Source organism: Hemitrygon akajei, chromosome 3, assembly GCF_048418815.1.
Source record: "Hemitrygon akajei chromosome 3, sHemAka1.3, whole genome shotgun sequence".
In the NCBI taxonomy this organism is placed as follows: Eukaryota; Metazoa; Chordata; class Chondrichthyes; order Myliobatiformes; family Dasyatidae; genus Hemitrygon; species Hemitrygon akajei.
The window spans coordinates 170,735,867-170,756,870 of NC_133126.1; the positions used below are offsets into that span (position 1 = coordinate 170,735,867).

Consider the following 21,004-nt stretch of genomic DNA (forward strand, 5'->3'; position numbering starts at 1 on the left):
TCTGTCCTATCTCACTTGTCCATTCCTTGCCCATCTATATACATCTGACATACTTCTAATACCCTCCCCCATCAAGTTATAGCCATGGACACCTGTGTGTGTCCCAGCTATGCCTGCCTTTTACTTGGCTACATGAAATAGTTCCTGTTCCAGGCCTACACTGATAATGCTCCCCAACTCTTTCTGCACTACACTGACTGCATTGGTGCTGCTTCCTGCACTTGTGCTGAGCTGATCAATTTCATTAACCTGGTCTCCAATTTCCACCTTGCCCTCAAATTTACTTGGTCCATCTCTGACACCTCTCTCCTCTTACTCGATTTCTTTGTCTCCATCGTTGAGGACAGACTGTCTACTGATATCTTTTATAAACCTACTGACTCTCACATCTTGACTATATCTCTTCCCACACTGTCACTTGCAAAAATGCTATTTCTTTTTCTCAATTCCTCTGTCTTCACTGCATCTGTTTTCAGGATGAGGCTTTCCATTCCAGAACAACTGAGATGTTAAAGAATAGGATTTTACCTTCCTCTACCATATTTCCTGCAATCCCGATCATCCATCCTTATCCCATATTCCCGTTGACAACAGGGATAGAGTTCCCCTTGTCCTTATTTACCACCCCACTAGCCTCCGCATTCTGCACCTCACTTATTGCTTACTAGCTCATCTGAGTTCTTCCAGCAGTTTATTATTGGCTTATTTTTCCAGTATCTGCCCTTTGTTGTATCACTACCAATTTTCATGTCATCTGCAAACTTCCTATTATTTCTCATGCATTTATATTCAAATCATTAAGGTATATAACAAACACTGAGGTACACCAGATGTGACAAGCTTTCAGTCTGAAGAAAACAAATCTCCACCATCACCCCATGCCAAACCAGCTCAGGATCCAATTTATCAGCTTTCTTGGATCCCCTGTGCTCTTGTATTTTGGGCTAGTTTTCCATGTGAAACCTTGTCCAAGGCTCCCCTGAAATCCATATTGACTTTATACGTTTTGTTATCAGTCTGTAAAGTTCAGATCTGACAGGATCTCCCCCTAAGAAAGCCATGCTATTTTTGATTACCCTTCCTTGTCCAAATGTAGTTTAACTTTGTTCCTAAGAATTTTTTCCAGTAATTTCCCTTCTACTGATATTAGGCTCCCAGCACTGTAATTACTCAACTAATCCTGGCTCTCCCCCTCCTTGAGAAAAGACACCATACCTGCCATCCTTAAGTTATCTGACACCTCTCCCATGGTCAGCAAAGATTTAATAATCCCCATCAAACCCCCTGCAATCTCCTCCCACGACTATCCCCATCTGATTAGCCCTTATGTGATTGATCTACTGTGAGGTCTGCTAAGACATCTAATATCTCCTTTCCAATGGAAGTTTCATCATCCTCTATAAGTCACGAAGCATCTCCATAGTCAAAGGAATGCTGAAAGTCACAAAGTTCTTCATCAGTGATGACCCAATTCCAGTGGTATCTGAACAGCCTGGAAGCTTGGGTAGATAGTATAACACCAGCCTCACGGACAAAGGGCAGGTGCAGTAACTAAAACAACACATTGCCAATGGCCTGAATAACATCGACAAGACCAAGCAGCCTGGAAAACTGAAGCTCTGGTGCTTACAGTTTGGACTCCTACGCTGGGTGATGTGGCCACTCACTGTCTATGAGGTCCCACTAACAACTGTGAAGAAGCTCGAGCGAACCATTACATTGTTCGTTAAGAAGTGGTTCAGTATGCCAAGGTGAATCAGTAACATCAGTCTCTATGGTAAAGCAGTCCTTGAACCACCTTTCACTGGCCTTACAGAAGAATCCAACTGTTCTAAGGTGCACCTACAAATGACACTCAAAGACGCTTGTGACAAGACCATCAGTAATGCTGCATGGTCCTTATCAACTGGGTGCAAACAGATTTAGCTTTCTCATCAGGGCTACATATGATGTGCTTCCCTCACAAAACAAACCTCTGCCAGTGCTCCGGTGAGAACCAACATGTTCCCTGGTCCAATTCATTACAGATCATCTACATCATGGAATTCACAGTCCTGTGGGAGAATTCATTGGCTGAAGCATGAGCGTAAAAGGCTACGCTATGCAGATCCAGCAGCTGAAGCTCAGGGACAAGGCTGGAAAATCAAAGTTTGGCCTGTGAAAGTGGGTTTGTAGGTGATTTATAGCCACATCCACCATCAAATTGCTGAAGGAGCTAGGGATCGGCAAACATTAGAGCCACAACCACTAGTTTTGGATCAAGTGAAAAGACCTCTCCTGGGCTCCAGAATAGTATCAAGAATGTGAGTAGACACAATGGGTGGGGGTGACTGTAGGAAACCAGAAGCCATCGACAAGCCCTCCAGAGATATAGCGGACTAATCGATAAAACATCGAGGAAGGAGGATGCCCACTTGAAAACCCCTGAGAGACAACCCTGTGCCATTCCCAACATCAAGGCAGTCTTGAGCAAGTGCTCATGACCCACTGGCATGAGGGACATGAATATCCCATCCTATGTTTTTTGATTTTTTTATGTATACGAAGGGAACTCAATCTAAAGTAAATTAGCCAGTTATTGGGTAGGATCACGCTAAAGGAAAGGGTCCTTCCTTTTTGAGCTATTGGTGAGTTGCAATAGTCAGGTCACTGTGTTTCTTCAACTCTTGCTCACTATATTGCACAAAGTACAGAACTGTGTGGAGTTCTTCTACTGATACATCAGACCTCTCACTACAGTCAGTTTTATTTTGTTCATTCTAGTGACAATAAGTAAATACAATTAATGAATTAATGTATAAACAAGATGACTAACTTATGCATCTGCCATACACAAACAGGAAACGGGGAGGAAACGTGGTTGCTTCATCTCAGTATTTCTTCAATTACAATGGAAACAGGACCATAATTGATTTTCTAAATGAAAACTTGCATTCTGCAATTCTGGCTGCCTTCAACAATGCAGAACGTGCTGCGACTTCTGTTAGTGAATTTGCACCTTTAAATACAAGTGACATTCAGGATGTATCTAGACGTAAGTGGAAGATTTTAGCACTTATTTGGTAATATAGACCAATAATCCAGAAATAAGTGCAAATCTCACTATAGCAGCCGTGGAATTTTAAATTAAGTTTATAATTTGAGAAAAGAACCACCACCTACCATGAACCAGTGCTCCTCCGTTCTGAACAATACTTGGCAAAAGCACAAAATGTATTCTAGGTGGGTGTCTTTGGTAGGTCGGTTCTGAACATCAAATCAGTCTGACGTCAGGCATTAAGTATTATAGTGATTGAATTCATAAGTGGCACAAAGGAGTATGATAATGAACGTCAATGGTCAAATATCCCACCCCTAGGTTAGCACTGATGAGCATTGTCCTAGGCCCAACCATTTTCAGTTGCTTCATCAATGACCTTCCTTCCATCATAAGTGGACATACCTGCTCTTGATTGTACAATATTCAAACCCATTTAAAGCTCCTCCACAAATGAAGCACTCCAAATCTTCCTGCAGAAGATCTGGATAACATTCAGACAGGGGCAGATAGGTGAAAAGTAACGTTTGTCCCACAAAAGTACAAGGCAATGATATTCTTCAACAGAAGACAATAAACACATATCCCATTGTAAACCTTTTTTTGTGTCACTACTAACCAGAAATGAAACTGGAACAGCCACATAAACATGATGAGAGACTTGTTAATCTTTGTCGAGTGACTCAACTCTGATTGCCCAAGGGCTTTCCTCCATCTGGAGGGTGTAAGTTAGGAATATGATGAGATTCACTACACCTTTTTGACTGAATGCAACTCCAGGAAACATTATACCATCCATAACAAAGCAGCCCTTTAACTAGTACCCTTTCCTCAGACCTAAAGATTTATTCTCCACCACTGTCATACATTAACTACATTGTGTGCTATCTACAAAACTCACAAAAGTAATGTTGTAATCATCATTGGGCTATATTTCTGGAACAGTCTACCCGGTACTTGGGTAGTTGGTGTAGCTTCAACAGAAATTCTGCAGTGGTTTAAGGAAGTATCTCAACATCACCTTTGAAAGGAAAGTTAGGGATGGGCAACTAATGTTAGCCATTTCAACAATGCCCAAATCCTGAAAATAGATTTAAGAAGATTTTTCTGTTTTATTAATATAGGACACTGTTGTCCGTTTATCCCCAAAGGAACATTAAATTGCCAATTGTCAAAAGAAAAAAAATCAAGTTACTGCTTACCCTGTTAGTAAAATAAAATGTAAATCAGATTCATACTTCAGAATTGTTTTAAATAAGCTAAATATGTGCATGAAGTTATTCTTAAGAAAAATGTGCAAGGACAAGAAAAGAGCAACTCAGAATAGTAATATAGATGGTAATTTGAAAAATCAAGTCTTACCTATTATCCTCTGATTTTAACTGTAAAGCATGGAGATAACTAACCTTTGCACAATTACTCTTCAAAGTACTGAGTAGAAATGTTGCTCTTGCTAAACATTCTTGGTAATACAATCCATTATTAACAACAGCCTTAAAACATAGAACAACGTATTTTTCGTTACAGTAACATACAGTCAGCTACTGAGTTTCTTCAACTGCAATAATACCATATTTTCTGGTTATGTGCTTCAATGGGATGAGCAACATGGAGTCGTTTGCCGATCTCCTTGTGACATGGACTACTGTTTCAATCAGGCAGAGTGTCAACATCAGCCAACTGGACCTACGTGCAAGTATGAAGACATATTTTAAAACATTAAATAGTTTCTTACCAAAGTGCAAGGAAATTGATTTACTTGTGTGCAAATTGTCACTGCTATAGGCGAACTTGTATATATCTTACCACCTACCTCTCACCTGGCTTCACCTGTCACTTTTCAGATTATATTCTTTTCCCTCACCCCACCTTATTCTGACTTCTTCCCCCTTCCTTTCCAGATCTGAAGAAAGATCTTGGCCTGAAATGTCCTCTCCATAGATGCAGCCTATATTTTGTGTATGTTGATCTAGATTTACAGTATCTGTAGAGGTTCTTGTGTTTATATATCTTTTGAGAATCTCTTCTCTATGGTGAAATGAAAAATCCACTGTATAATCAAGTCACTTTTTATTGTCATTTCAACCATAACTGCTGGTACAGTACATAGTAAAAACAAGACATCGTTTTTCAGCAACATGGTGTTACATGACACAGTACAAAAACTAGACTGAACTATATAAAAAACAACACAGAAAAAAAAATGACACTAGACTACAGACCTACCCAGGACTGCATAAAGTGCACAAAACAGTGCAGACATTACAATAAATAATAAACAAGACAATAGGGCAGTAAGGTGTCAGTCCAGACTCTGGGTATTGAGGAGTCTGATAGCTTGGGGGAAGAAAGTGTTACATAGTCTGGTCGTGAGAGCCCGAATGCTTCGGTGCCTTTTCCCAGACGGCAGGAGGGAGAAGAGTTTGTATGAGGGGTATGTGGGGTCCTTCATAATGCTGTTTGCTTTGCGGATGCAGAGTATAGTGTAAATGTCCATAATGGTGGGAAGAGAGACCCCGATGATCTTCTCAGCTGACCTCACTATTCGCTGCAGGGTCTTGTGATCTGAGATGGTGCAGTTTCCGAACCAGGCAGTGATGCAGCTGCTCAGGATGCTCTCAATACAACCCCTGTAGAATGTGATGAAGATGGGGGGGTGGGAGATGGACTTTCCTCAGCCTTCGCAGAAAGCAGAGACGCTGCTGGGCTTTCTTTGCTATGCAGCTGGTGTTGAGGGACCAGGTGAGATTCTCCGCCAGGTGAACACCAAGAAATTTTGTGCTCTTAACGAACTCTACCGAGGAGCCATCGATGTTCAGTGGGGAGTGGTTGCTCTGTGCCCTCCTGAAGTCAACAACCATCTCTTTCGTTTTGTTCATATTCAGAGTAAGGTTGTGGGCTCTGCACCAGTACGTTAGCCGCTGCACCTCCTCTCTGTTTGCTGACTCATTGTAATTGCTGATGAGACCCACCACGGTCGTGTCATCGGCGAACTTGGTGATGTGGTTCAAGCAGAGTGAACAGCAATGGACTGAGCACACAGCCCTGGGGGGCCCCCGTGCTCAGTGTGATGGCGTTGGAGACGCTGCTCCCGATCCGGACTGACTGAGGTCTCCCAGTCAGGAAGTCTAGGATCCATTTGCACAGGGAGGTGTTCAGGTCTAGTTGGCTCAGTTTTCCAATCAATTTCTGAGGGATGATTGTGTTGAATGCTGAACTGAAGTCTATGAACAGCATTCGAACGTATGTGTCTTTTTTGTCCAGGTGGGTTAGGGCCAAGTGGAGGGTGATGGCAATGGCATCATCTTTTGAGCAGTTGGGACAGTACGCAAACTGCAGGGGGACCAGTGATGGGGGCAGCAGGATGTTGATATGCCTCGTGACGAGCCTCTCAAAATATTTCATGATGATGGATGTAAGTGCAACGGTAGTCATTGAGGCAGGACACTGAAGACTTCTTCGGCACGGGGACAACTGTGGCGGCCTTGAAGCACGTTGGAACGGTGACGCTGCTCAGGGAGAAGTTGAAGATGTCAGTGAGAACATCTGCTAGCTGGACTGCACATCCTCTGAGCACTCTACCAGGAATGTTGTCTAGTCCAGCAGCCTTCCATGAGTTGACCCTGCATAGGGTTCTTCTCACATCGGCCATGGTGAGACACAGTACCTGGACGTTTGTAGGAGGGGTGGACTTCCTCGTTGCCACGTAATTTTCCGCCTCAAAATGGGCGTAGAAGTTATTCAGCACATCTGGGAGGAAGGCATCACCCGCACAGTCAGGTGATGCTGTACTGTAATTGGTGATGTCCTGGATGCCCTTCCACATGCACCGCTGTCCTGGAAGTGGCTGTGGATTTGCTGGGCATGTGCACGCTTTGCCCTCTGATGGTCTGAGACAGTTTGGTCCTTGCTGTTGTTAGGGCTGCCTTGTCGCCTGCTCTGAAGGTGGAGTTATGGGTCCTCAGCAGTGCACGCACCTCCACGGTCATCCGTGGCTTCTGGTTAGCGTGTATAGTGATGGTTTTAGACAGAGTAACATCATCGATGCACTTGCTGATGTAGCTGGTCACTGATGCTGTGTACTAATGCTGCCTTGGATTTTAATTTTCATACTTCTGTGGGTCATTCTAATGTTTGTTCTATGAAAGCAGCCCTATCGTAAAACAGTGACAATTGGACAGGTCAAGTAATATTTATAATTAGAGGAGATACTGATACGAGCTCAGGTTTTTAATTCAAACATAACTCTCTATCTGCTAAATTTTAGATACGTTTGAGTTCCCTCAGTAAAATTCCTTATAGTGTCCCATGTATCATAAATTTCACTGAAGTAGTACTAAACCCAAGGAGACCTCTCAGATTGTAAATGCCTAACAAAAATATTTAAGTTTTGTTTAAGCATCTAAGTAAACTGATTTAACAATACCAAAAAAAAAGAACAGTCAAGCAGTACTAACCTCTGATTCACGTTCATACCTTAAGTCTCTGGATAGTGCTGACTAACCTGTAGTGTTTTTGAACATTTTATTTTTATTTATAATTTCAAAGATCTGCTGTAATTTTTTTTTTGCTTTTTCAGGATCCTCAGTTCAATTTACATGGAACTGAGAGGAAAGAAAACATTTAGAAGCTCATAAATATTTTTGGAAATAACTAAAAAAAAACTGAGCAGCTGCTGAAATTCTCAACATTATGCAACATAGCACCAATACACCTGGTCTTTGACCACTCAGCACCCCCTAACCATTATTTTGAGGCTTGGCAAATCTCTTGAAGAATTATTAATTGCATCTTAGTTGCAGAGGTGGTCACTGATTTCTCACTCAGTGAAAACAACCAAGCCTTTGGCAATCTTGATTAACCTCAGCCTCCCTAATCCGACCTTTCTGTGACAATTACAGTGAATTCCAGTTAATTCAGACACATCAGGAGGAGTACATTTTGGCCCAATTAGCCAAAATTTCATGAAATAGTTAAAAAGATATTTAAAAAAAGACAAACTAACATTTGACTGAGTAAGAAATCATGTATTTAAATCAAATACTGAACAAATTAGAACACTATAATACTACTACAGTACCATAAAACTGTGTATTGGTTCCTAATAGTTAACGACAGAAGAATTCATTCATATTCTTTTGATTGATTGTAAACGAACCAAATCAGTGTGCATCTAGTTCAGACAATGGACTGCTCTCATACAATACTTTCAATGATTGCATCTCCAAATCTTCATTTTCATTGTAACTTTCAAGATGATTGTTGATACCCTCAAATTCTTCTTAGTTCCTGACTTGTAGAAATAGTGAAATCGTTTCATTTTCACTCCTGGCCATTTCCCACATCTCAAAGCCTGAATGCTTGAAACTGCATTGAGCAAAACAGTTCGGTATTGTCTCACTGACTCTCAGTAACAAAAGTCATGGTTTTTTGAACACAAACACATGGAATTTATACTATTTAAAACTGGTCGCTCTAAGCATGGTGTAATGTCTAACGACCACAGAAGTACACACGACTGATGTGTGTTAGAACCTATTCAGCAACAGTCTCCTGTCCCAATTATGTGGCAAATAATTTTCTCAATTAGTTTTTGTTCTTTAAGGGTTGTCCCAAATAAGAGGTTGCCCCAATTAACTGGAATCCACTTTACCATGTTAGGGCTCCAGTGAATTTTTGACTCTTATCATTTCTCAGCTGCTATTTACCTATCCATGGTTAAAAAATGCTAAATGTGTAAATCGTAATTCATCATATACAGCTGTGATTATATGTTTTTGTGTCTAGTTCCTTTATTAGGTTTAACTTGAATTATTTCCAGACAGAATTTTAAGATACATCAAAATGCCAGTGTGAAGATCAATGGGTAACAGTTTTGCCTCTGAGCAAGAAAGTTAATTTTCAAATCAAAGTTGAAAAACATTAAGTACAAAAAACACAGTTATTGCTTAGAATTGCCCCAGTGAAAGAGCCATCTTTTGGCTGAAGCACCGAACAGAAGTTCCATCTGCTTTCTCAGTAATAACGATAATCTCAGGCACCATTTCAAGGAAAGACTGGGGAGATAAACCTGGTACCTTGGCCAATATTGAATCCTTAAAAAAGGAACAAAACAAGTTGATTTACTACTTTGCTGTTGTAGGAATATGCTTTGTGCAAATTTCAGAATATACTTCTGTTGGCTGAAAAATGCTTAAGAACAAACTGGAAACAGAAAGGCTGTGATAAACTTTCAAAAAGGCTGGAGGAGCTCAGCAAATCAGACAGCAACTATGGAAGGGAATAAACATTTGATGTTTTGGGCCAAGATCCTTCCTCAGAACTGAAGTCTTCATCATAAACTTGCTAAACTTTCTCATTGCTAGCTTGACAGTGCCTAATGCAATTATGTTTTTTTTTTGCAGATGTATTCCACGCACAATATATGACAGTTTTGGTGACCGCTGTGAGCACCTAGCAATGAACCTCAGGGCCTTTTTTGGCATTCTATTTGGAGCTTTAGCATTCTTGCTCTTATTGATGTTAGCCATATTTTTAATAGTGTGGAAGTGCAATTCATCAGGAAGATCAAGATTCTCAAATGACTCAGACAGGTATATTATTTATATTGCTCAAAAAGGATTGTGGAACATCTACCTTTTTTTATTACGGCATTGATTTCCATGATGCTTATCACCAAGCCAGAGTGCCCGTTAAGCCTAACAGATGTGTAAATACTGTAGCTGATAATAAGATAAAAAATAACCGTTACACAGGCTGTGATTTTCTTTATGAGCAAAAATGTATTTCTTTATTTCAACTGTACCTTAATGTCATTGTAAACCAAATCTATATCATCATAGTTGACTCATGGCTGTTTCTTCCAAGTTCTCCTTCCTTCAGAAATCAGAATTGGGCATTTTCTGATGATTATACAATGTCCAATTCCATTCATAGCTCATTGGCAAATAGACCAGATCATACCTGCCTGCAGCAGGACCTAAACAACCTTAAAACACAGACTGATAAGTGTCAGTTCCCACCCTGTCACCTGTAAAAATGCCTTTCCCTTTTCTCAGTTCCTCCATCCCCACTGAATCTGGTAAGTGCCACATACAGTTCCAACAAGAGAGCAAGTGACCAGCAACTCCTCTTTAATTAAGGCATTAAGATTATCATGTCCCCTAGCAGGATTATTCTGGGGATTATCATTGACTGGAAATTAATGAGGCCTGCTACATATTTTTTGTTGCTATACTGAATGTTGCAGAATGTTGATTTGCTGTTGCACAATTGGCCCTCCAGTCTGAACACTTATCATTACGTCTCCCTTCATGGTTTAAAGAAGTCCTACAATGTGTCTGCACTGTTGCACAGGAAATCTAACATGAACCCTTGCCCTGGGTTGGTGTCCCTGCAGCAAACAGTCACCCGCAGCTTGGTGTATAGAGAGGCTGCCAGGCAGGCTGAGGTTAATGGCACAGTGCTCAGTACAATGATATGTGGCTCAGGGATCCATAACGGCTGGCAATGAGAGTGTTAGCCATTGCTGCAGATCGGCAGCACCTGCTCTATCTGCTTTTTTCCCCAAATATATAAAGAGCAAAAGAGAGGCAAGAGTGGATATCAGACCATTAGATAGCTCTGGGCCTGTACTCACTAGAGTTTAGAAGAATTTGGGGGGAGGGGCGGGTGGAAGAGATCTCATTCAATCCTATCGAATGTTGAAAGGCCTAGAGAAAGTGTGCATGGAGAGGATGTTTCCTGTAGTGGGGAAATCTAGAACCAGAGCACAGAACCTCAGAATACAAAGATGTTCCTTTAGAATAGAGATGAAGAGGAATTTCTTTAGCCAGAGGCCACAGACAGCTATACAGGCCAAGTCTATGAGTATATTTAAAGCAGAGGTTGATAAAGGCCATCAAAGGTTTTGGGGAGAAAGCAAGAGAATGGGATTAAGAGGGGATAATGAATCACCCATTATTTAATGGGCTAGCCTGGTTCTGCTCCTGTGTCTTATGGTCATCTAATAGAAGCTGCAGTCTCCTCCTCTGTTTTAGCTGCCAGTTCTTCCCTGTTGTACAAGCTTCATCCTGCTGTGGTGATTCATTGTGTTGCCGGCATCCACACACACAGCTGTGGGAATGGCAGGTGTTGGCCACCAGGGTCCCAGCACAGCAGCTCAGTGGATGATGCAACTCTTTCTACAAATACCACTGTAATGAACACTTTTTGAAAGAGAAACACTCATAGAATGGGTACTGAAAACAAGTCCAGAACATAAAACAATGTTCTGGTGATTGAAAACAAGTCAGAACTGGGGCATCATGCAGTAAGCAAATCGCGTCCCTGCTTTTCAAATTTGAAGGGCACAGATCAGGAATGTGATGGAATACTCTTTACTTGCCTGACTGAGTTAGCCTCCAGCAACACTCACAAAAATCAGTTGTACGAAAGAGCCTTTTTGACTGGTACACCACCTAACACCACGAGTGCACAGTTGCTGCATTGTGTATCACAACAAAATGCAGTGCACGTACTTGCTGAGGCTACTTCAACACATTTCTACTACCACAACTGCCACCACCACCCCCCCATAGACAACTCCAACAAGTGCATGGAACCCCACACCATACACATTGCTGGATCTCCATACTCAACAATGCTGTGGATACCTTGTGGAGTACTGTAGCTTTTCATCAGAGCAGTTCATCACCAGTATATCAAGAAATTAGTAATGAGCAGTCAACACTGTATACAAAAATCTAAGTTATGACAGGTTTGCACCTGAATTCCACATCACCTTTTAATTCAATCCATTCTCTCGAGTGTCCATCCTCCCCAATGGTTCCAGTGAATGTGACCAGTTATGCAAAGAATTCCACATTTAATCTACTCCCGAGATCTTGACAAACCTTCACCCAACTACATTTCCATTTCCTCAAACTATTTAATCCAAAGTGGATCAAAACCTTTTGAAGAGATGCAGCTTTTCCACTTGGAGCAAATGGTGCAAAAAACAATCAGAACCATCCAGTTTATTAATAACTCAGTTTTATTTTACAGCATTACATATGGAAACCGACAGATATTCTCTTGGCAAAGTAATCCATGTAAGTATTTTAATCACAATCTTATAATGTTCAATCTCCAGCCAGTGATCAAAGTTTGGTGACCTCATGTTTAATTTGCCACTGGATAGATGGTCATTCATTTGAATACTTTTACATTACAGCACAGTACAGGTCCTTCAGCTCACAATGTTGTGCTGACCTTTTAATCTACTCTTAAGTTCAATCTTACCCTTCCCTCCCATTTAGCCATCTATTTTTCTATCATCCATGTACCCATCTTAGAGTCTCTTAAATGTTCCTAATGTATCTGCTTCTACCACCACCCTCTTTGTAGCACATTCCATACATCCACCACTCTTTGTGTGAAAAAAAAACTTGCCTCTGACATCCCCACTATAACTTTCTCGAATCACCTTAAAATTACACGCCCTTTGTATAAGCCATTTCTGCCTGGGAAAAAGTCTCTGGCTCTCCACTTAGTCTATGCCTCTCATCATGAGAGTCCAGTCACCTCTCATCCTACTTCGGTCCAAACAGAAAAACACTAGCTTGCTCAACTACCCTCATAAGACATGCTCTCCAATCGACACTATCCACAGTATCACCAGCCTTCCTGTCATCTGCAACCGACCCTTACACTTCCTCATCCAAGTCATTTATAAGAATCACAAATAGCAAGGGTCCCTGAACAGATCTCTGTGGAACACCGACTTCCAGACAGATTTTATTGCGATGTAGCCTTGCCTGCAGGAAATGTGGAGCTCATTTCAACCATTTGTCAAGACAAAGTTAATTACAGAATATTGTGTTTAAGTTTAACATACATCTGATTATAACTGGGTAGTGGATTCAAATCAGATATTAATGAAGAGAAAAAGTCTACCAGCCAGATTTGAAAATCAGAAATATTCATCTTAAAAACAGTTAACATATTTCCAGCATCAAGCATTTCTATAAACCAGAGTGAAATATGTGGAGATGCCTCACTCTTTTGCAAGGTGATAAAAATCCACCAGCCAAACTGAGAAAATAAAACTTAGCAGACATCAGCAACCAAACTGCTCTGCAGAGTTACAGCAAATTCTGTGCCTTTGAGGTGTGCAAACCAGCAGTAATGCAACCATTTACAGCAACAACGGCATGTCTGTCAGTTACACACAAGGCAAATTAATCATTTCTTTAAACCATGTTTAGTTTATATCCATACCTTTAAAAACTAGGTATATTATTGGAGAAGTGTATTCATATGATTTCACCATTGTACCTGTGGAACTCAAATGAAATGTATTTATTTATTTATTATTTCAGTTTCTTCTAAAATGAAAGACACTGCCATCTTGCCTTCTTTGGATGAAAAGAATCTGTCTCCAATAACCTGGAAGCCACATCTTGATAATGTCAATCCAGCTACAGAGGTACAAATTAATAAAGAATAGTTACTAGTAGTGTATTCAGTACGGTATAATAGAAACTTTGCTAATTGAGTTTTGTGTAATGCTATTCCAGTAAAAGCATTAATCTCACAAACTATGGTTATTAATGTAAACTTCTAATTTTAAAGATTACCAACACTATGGTTCAAGCTTTTATACTCCTTTTCAAGTTTAAATGAAATGTAAGAAAGTAGCAAGTTTTATGATTCATTCCTTTTATCTCAATCTTACTTCACAACTTACTTGGTTTGTTTTCCAACTCCTAACTATTTTTCACTCAACAAGACATGTCCTGAACATCTTAAACAGGTAGATGCAGTTATTCACAGAAGGACAGCATAAAGGGTGTTTTCCCAAAGTGAAATGAAAGAACAGGTCATTAGTGCAATTCCAAAATTTCAATTGGGTACTTGTTAGCATGGGTCACCCCTGCACTCCTTGTGTGACTTTTGCTTCAGTAGCACATGAAATTATGCTGTTTCCTGTAAAGTATTCATTTGTGAGCATTAATGTTCAAAGTTAATTTATTATCACAAACTACACGCAAAAATAGAAATCCAACCAACCAATGTTGTGCAAAAAATGAATTCTGAAAATGTAAAAAAAAGAAATAATAATAAATAAGTAAATAATATTAAGGGTGAGCTTGAACTAATTTGTCCCAGGAAGGACTATCTTCCCAATACAACCCATGGTAGATAAGACCCTTACCCATTTGGTAGATAAGTCCCTTACCCATTTATCAGACTGACCCTCTCTAATCCCCTCATCATCTCCTCTCCTCCACCTTTGCCTTCCCTCTATCCACCTCCCTGCATCACCACCATATAATGCCACTTATAGGCCATTTGATCAACCAAGGCACCCAGCAGACACTTCAGTCTCCAACTTTACGTCTGATACGCACCTGTTCCTTTGCATACCCTTCATGATCCTTGGCTGGTCATCATGTTCCCTGGGCTATGGCACAGGTTCCAATCCTCCTATCCCTTAACTGATCTAAGGCATCAGACAGAAAATTTATTTGCCCCATCCCTTCTCCAACTCCCATGTTATAATTATAACTAAGTTTCCAATCGACCCTAGGGCACCAGCTCTCATAACCTGCCAGTGTCAGGATCAGATTCCAGGCAGAACACTTCTGTAACTAGAAACATGCAACATACAAACATCTGCACTTATGGACTCAGGTTAAAGAAGATTGTAAATGCCCCAGTACAACCCCCACCTGGCACAGGGATATGTGAGCATCATTAGGCCAAAATATTTGGTTTCAGTTAATTTGGGTGTTAAGCTGGAAGTGCATTTGGAAAGAACACAATTTTTTCTTCCATCTTTATGATTAACTGCTACCAGTTAGGGGTCTACACTTACCTTGTCCAGACAAACAGGAATTATTGTGTGTTACCTGTACAGCCACAGGACCTGGCTAGCACTCTGAAATCAAACCCGCTCCCAAACCTATCTCGCTCCCCCACCACATGAAAATATATGGTGAAGACCTTTGCTGGATATAAAACCTGCCTGTAACTTTAATAGTTCTCTTAAATATTTGAAAATTACTAAGATTTTGTTTTCTTTTGTAAATGATATTGTAACCAAGATATACTCAGCTAATCGATGCAATATATAAATTACTTGAGAGAAATTTTAGCTTCTGAACAACTGAATACCAGTGAAACAAACAGTACAAAGGTGGTTCAGCATGTATAACAGGAATTAAATTTAACTTGCTCAGTTTTCTGTTTATCTCTTGAATCTATTTTTTTCCCCACACACTCTGTTAAATTGAAAATAAAGCATCAGGGGAATGAATAAGACAGATTGCCATTTCCGACTTTCATTTCCATGATCCCAGGCCAGCAGCACAGAAGCATATCATTCAGTCCATTAAAACAGCTCCCCTTATCCCTATGCCCTCCAAGTTACAATTTTTTTTTGTTTAAAGCTTATTGTTCTAATGCTTTTAACTTACAAGGTTTCTGTTGGGTTTTCATCTCCTCTTTGTCCTGCTTCTGCTGATGATTCAATCTAGAACTGGCTGCCTGGTGTAGTATGCAGATTGGGCTCATTTCCAAGTTCCACACCTGGACATTGTAAGGCAGGAGTCAGTTAACAAACCAGAGGTTAGATGTTGGTGCATCTGACCTCCCACACCACCAATGGACTCAGCATAGAAGTATCTGAGAGCAAATGCAATTCATAGCTCATCCTTCATCTTAGGCAAGGTATAGCTGTTTTAAATTACTTTTGGAAGTGTTTTTCAGCAGCGTGTCCTCAGGGCTGGTTCATGCAATGCAGTAGAATAGGCCTCAATTCCATTTTTCCTCTCAGCTTCATGGGTTGTTTGAAGCAACCAAGTCTCAAGCCTCCAGCAAGGCCACAAAACAGTGAGGCCTCAGGGACACGTGTGAGGCAAGTGGAAGTCTCAAACCAGACCTAGAGGTTCTAATTTCATACCATGCTCTTTTAATTTGTGGTATCTTGCTAATCGGAGTATTCTTTGTTAATTTACGTTCATAATATCCCAAATAATTTCAGCTCCCTGATTAGAGTTCCTCACATTATTTCATTTCCAATGAGGGGTGTATCAACTTAACAATGTTCCACAAGGTATCAAAAATTAGGCATCATATTGTGATCTAATTAAATCTAGAAATGTCAATTAACAATTTCTGTATCTCTGATTATATTACACCATTTACATTCCCCATATTGGCTGATTGTTACTGTTTCATTTAACGTTCTTAAAAATATGACAAAACTACACAGAAAGTTGCCATCTCAAAACAGTTTGGAATAATGCATTATCCCATTCTCAGCAAAAAAAGGTGCAATTTTGTGTAATAAAAGAAAGATATTTTTCATATTTTTCCCTGACCAATGATCACACTTAATGCAGATCCTTATTTCAAACCTGGAATTCAGTTCTTAGATTTTCCATTGTGTTTAGCCTTTCAAATGACAATATAAGCCATTGTTGATGAACATGTTCTTTTCTTTCCCCTCCACAAAGATAAAAATTGAAAGACCATCACTCAAACGGATTGGAAGTGATTCAGAGATACCATAACTCCATCAGTCTGCCATTGAGAGCTTCTCTGATATTCTCCACTATATGTCAAGTGACTCACAGACATAATGTTTTGCTGCAATAAAAATCTCTTGCGGGTATTCATCAAATTAAACGTACTTGAATATTTTTAATTACCTATACTTTAAATCAACATTATTTTTTGTATTATTTTAAAATATAAACATTGTTAAAATTAATACTAATTTTGTCATAATGATGTAATTGAATCTCAAAGGTTTATAGGTGTTAATGAATCTGTTTTGTTCCTACTCTCTGATCATATAAGCAACTTATTCTATATAGTCAATTATCATTCATGACAGTTTTAAAGTTACAAGTGCATGATTTTGTTAAACTAACTGGATACTATCAATGCAGTCATGCCTTTGACAATACTTAAGTACAGGGATTTACAAATCTGTTAAAAATATCATTAAAACATTACATAGTACATTACAGCACAGAAACAGGCCTTTTGGCCCTTCTTGGCCATGCCGAACCATTTTTCTGCCTAGTCCCACTGACCTGCACCTAGAAGTTGGTGAACAAACTCCTACTCCTCAGTATAAATATATCACTTTGAGTGGTAGGGTACAGATATATCCCTATCAAAGAAGATGTAAGGCACTCATTCCCTCCACTAACCTGCAGGTCACCCATGGGCAAGGTGTAGCACATGCTCAGCTCACTGACCAAGGTCACATCAAGCCAGGCAAGCAGGTGGTGGATGGTACATAAACATACACATTTTAGAGCACTTTAATAAACTCATGACTGTATTTTATATTGACACTGGAAATAATTGTGCATGTTTTGTAAAAGTTTTAGATTCAGATTTTTGGGATAAAGTATATTTTGAATATGAATTGTATAGTTTATCGTGAGGTGCAATAGAGTTTGCACCACATATTGATATGCATTTAAATATGTTAATTAATCTAAAGAAATCAGATATAAAATTTTATTCTAAAGATTATAATTTCAAAGATATTAATAAAACAAGCAACTAGTTAAATAAGTGCATATTTTAATTGAGACGCAGTTAATATCAACAAGGCCACATTTATTTCCTATCTAACCTCTTGTTCTAGCTCTCCTATCGAATTCCTTTGAACTGTTTCATTTCTGCCTTTACCCTCTACACTGAACACATTTATTCTTGAGTGAGTGCATTGCTCTGTTACCCTGCCTGAATTCCCTCCTCCATGTAAACTCACCAACCATTCAATGTGCCAATTCCACTTTGTCATCCTATATGACTTCAATAGTTCCATCATCACAAATATGTTCAGACTCTGATCTATTTATCACATGTACATTGAAACATTTGTGAAATGTGTCATTTGTATTAAAAAACCAACACACCCGAGTGTGCTTGGGGCAGCCTGCATATTTTGGTGCCAACAAAGCATACCCACAATGCTCGGCACTCAGAACACAACAAAATGGAACATACTGAGCAACAACAGCAAAACAGGCCCCTTTCTTGGCTTTGTCCCAGCCACCCAAGCACAAACAGAGTCCTTAAACCCCAGGACAGGCCGTCTTCTGCCTGCAGCTTGCAGCGGACTCACAGATTTACAAAGACTGGGCTCCAACTTCCACATCTGACTCAGAGATCAGCACCCTTGGGTTACGGCCATCAGGCCTTGAATTCTGGACTCGCCACCGACCTTTGGGTTTCGATCTGGACTTCCAATTGACCTTCAGGCTTCGATCTTTGGTAACAATCCACAACTCGCAAATAATGAAAAATGAGGGCCTGGACTCCAGGACTCAAAAGCCAGAAAACAACAAAATCTCTGACATACTGTATGCCAATGATATTAAAACTGATTCACAGAACAGGGGGTCAGCCAAGATTATTTCCTTAGATATTAAGAAAGAGGATGTGCTGGAGCTTTAGGAAAGAATCAAGTTGGATAAGTCTCCAGGACCGGATGAGATGTACCCCAGGCTACTGTGGGAGACAGGAGGAGGAGATTATTGAGCCTTTGGCAATGGTCTTTGCAACATCAATGAGGAAGGGAGAGGTTCCAGAGGATTGGAGGATTGCAGATGTTGTTCCCTTATTCAAGAAAGGAAGTAGAGATAGCCCAGGAAATTATAGACCAGTGAGCCTTACTTCAGTGGTTGGTAAGTTGATGGAAAAGATCCTGAGAGACAGGATTTATGAACATTTGGAGAGGCATAATATGATTAGGAATAGTCAGTATGGCTTTGTCAAAGACAGGTCATGCCTTACGAGACTGATTGAATTTTTTGAGGATGTGACTGAACACTTTGATGAAGGAAGAGCAGTAGATGTAGTGTGTATGGAACTCAGCAAGGCTTTTGATAACGTATCCAAAGCAAGGCTTATTGAGAAAGTAAGGAGGCAAGGGATCCAAGGAGATGTTGCTTTGTGGATCCAGAATTGGCTTGCCCACAGAAGACAAAGAGTGGTTGTAGGCAGGTGATATTCTACATGGAGGTCGGTGACCAGTGGTGTGCCTCAGGGATCTGTTCTGGGACCCCTTCTCTTCGTGAATTTTATAAATGAGAAAGTGGGGGGATGGGTTAGTGAATCTGCAAATGACACGAAGGCTGGGGGTGTTGTTGATAGCGTGGAGAGCTGTCAGAGACTGCAGCAGGACATTGATAGGATACAAAACTGGGCTAAGAAGTGGCAGATGGAGTTCAACCCAGATAAGTGTGAAGTGGTTCATTTTGGTAGGTCAAATATGATGGCAGAATATACTGTTAATGGTAAGACTCTTGGCAGTGTGGAGGGTCAGAGGGATCTAAGTCCATAAGACACTCAAAACTGCTGTGCAGGTTGACTCTGTGGTTAAGAAGGCATACGGTACATTGGCCTTCATCAATCATGGGATTGAGTTTAGGAACCGAGAGGTAATGTTGCAGCTATATAGGACCCTGGTCAGACCCCACTTGGAGTACTGTGCTCAGTTCTGGTCACCTCACTATAGAAAGGTTGTGGAAACTATAGAAAGGGTGCAGAGGAGATTTACAAGGATGTTGCCTGGATTGGTGTGTGGGGGGGGGGGGGGTGATACCTTATGAGAATAGGTTGAGTGAACTCGGCCTTTTCTCCTTGCAGTGACGGTGGATGAGAGGTGACCTGATAGAGGGGTATAAGATGATAAGAGGTATTGATGGTGTAGTCAGAGGCTTTTCCCCAGGACTGAAATGGCTAGCACGAGAGGGCACAGTTTTAAGGTGCTTGGAAGCAGGTACAAAGGAGGTATCGGGTAAGTTTTTTTTTACACAGAGAGTGGTGAGTGTGTGGAGTGGGCTGCCGGTGATGGTGATGGAGGTGGATACGGTAGGGTCAATGGTAGACTCCTGGATAGGTACATGGAGCTTAGAAAAATAGAGGGCTATGGGTAACCCTAGGTAATTTCTAACGTAAGGTCATGTTCCGCACAACTTTGTGGGCTGAGGGGCCTGCATTGTGCTGTAGGTTTTATATGTTTCTGTCACTTCCCATTCACACCCTCACTGCCCTTCCTGATGCCACTAAAGAGCTTCCTCTTAGTACACATCTTCAAAGCATCAAAATCTGAAATTATCTGTCACTGTGGCTCTGCACCCTAAACTTTGATGCCATATTCTACACTAAAACTATTACTCTCTTAGAAATTGTGGATTTTAATTTGGAATGCTAACTTTTTTTGGGGGGGGGAACTGAATTGCTTCAAAACTCACTTCATATGATGTCACTTCATATCTTCTATCATCATCATCACTATTATTTGCCATGTCATATAACGTGGGTGATCATGGTCTATCTGTTTTTATCCTGAGAAGTTCTAATAAGCTCTTCAAAACCTTTGCCTGTCTATCCCTGGACATAACTCAGGAAATGTCATGAGCTGTTGACCGTGACTTTTCACGGACCATAACAAATCTCAAAGTTCATGGTCTGTTGATCATGACAAATCTCAAGAGTTGTATCCTGCAAATATACTTCAAAAATAAACTAACATTTGAACCTCTTTACTTCTGTCAATTTTCCCCTCACTGCAAGATGGTCGAGCTTCTTTCCTCAGCACATGGAAGTGAATGTTGGACAATATATTCAATCACACACCTGAAAAATTTGCTATAATACAACGTCCACAGATCCTACACTGTCATTGCAACTCCCGGAAATTAAAAGCAGGTACAGAGATGAACGCTGAAGCTGTTTTTATTGCAAGCATTGACATACACTAGAAAGTACCAGCAAATTGCATACCCCATTTCTGCATATAATTTCTTAAGTAAGACCTTGTTTCCTATCTGCTTTTCATCCCTAAATTACTTGTCTAAAATTTTCTGTGGTTTACACAGAATTGACTTATGTATGACAGCATTGGTTTCCTTGCTACTTCAGAAACCTAGACGTCAGGAGCTACTGCTG

General features: G+C 40.3%; 1 protein-coding gene across 1 annotated transcript in view; it reads left to right on the forward strand.

The window, feature by feature from the left end:
• Positions 1-17,465, forward strand: part of LOC140724598 (uncharacterized) — a 234,717-nt gene extending 217,252 nt beyond the window's left edge. Inside the window, exons 85-90 of the mRNA XM_073039023.1 lie at positions 2,841-3,034; positions 4,565-4,733; positions 9,442-9,630; positions 12,083-12,129; positions 13,399-13,505; positions 16,540-17,465. Coding sequence (XP_072895124.1) covers positions 2,841-3,034; positions 4,565-4,733; positions 9,442-9,630; positions 12,083-12,129; positions 13,399-13,505; positions 16,540-16,596 — 763 coding nt within the window. The 3' untranslated portion in view covers positions 16,597-17,465. The remainder of the gene's footprint in view (positions 1-2,840; positions 3,035-4,564; positions 4,734-9,441; positions 9,631-12,082; positions 12,130-13,398; positions 13,506-16,539) is intronic.
• Positions 17,466-21,004: the final 3,539 nt, after the last annotated feature.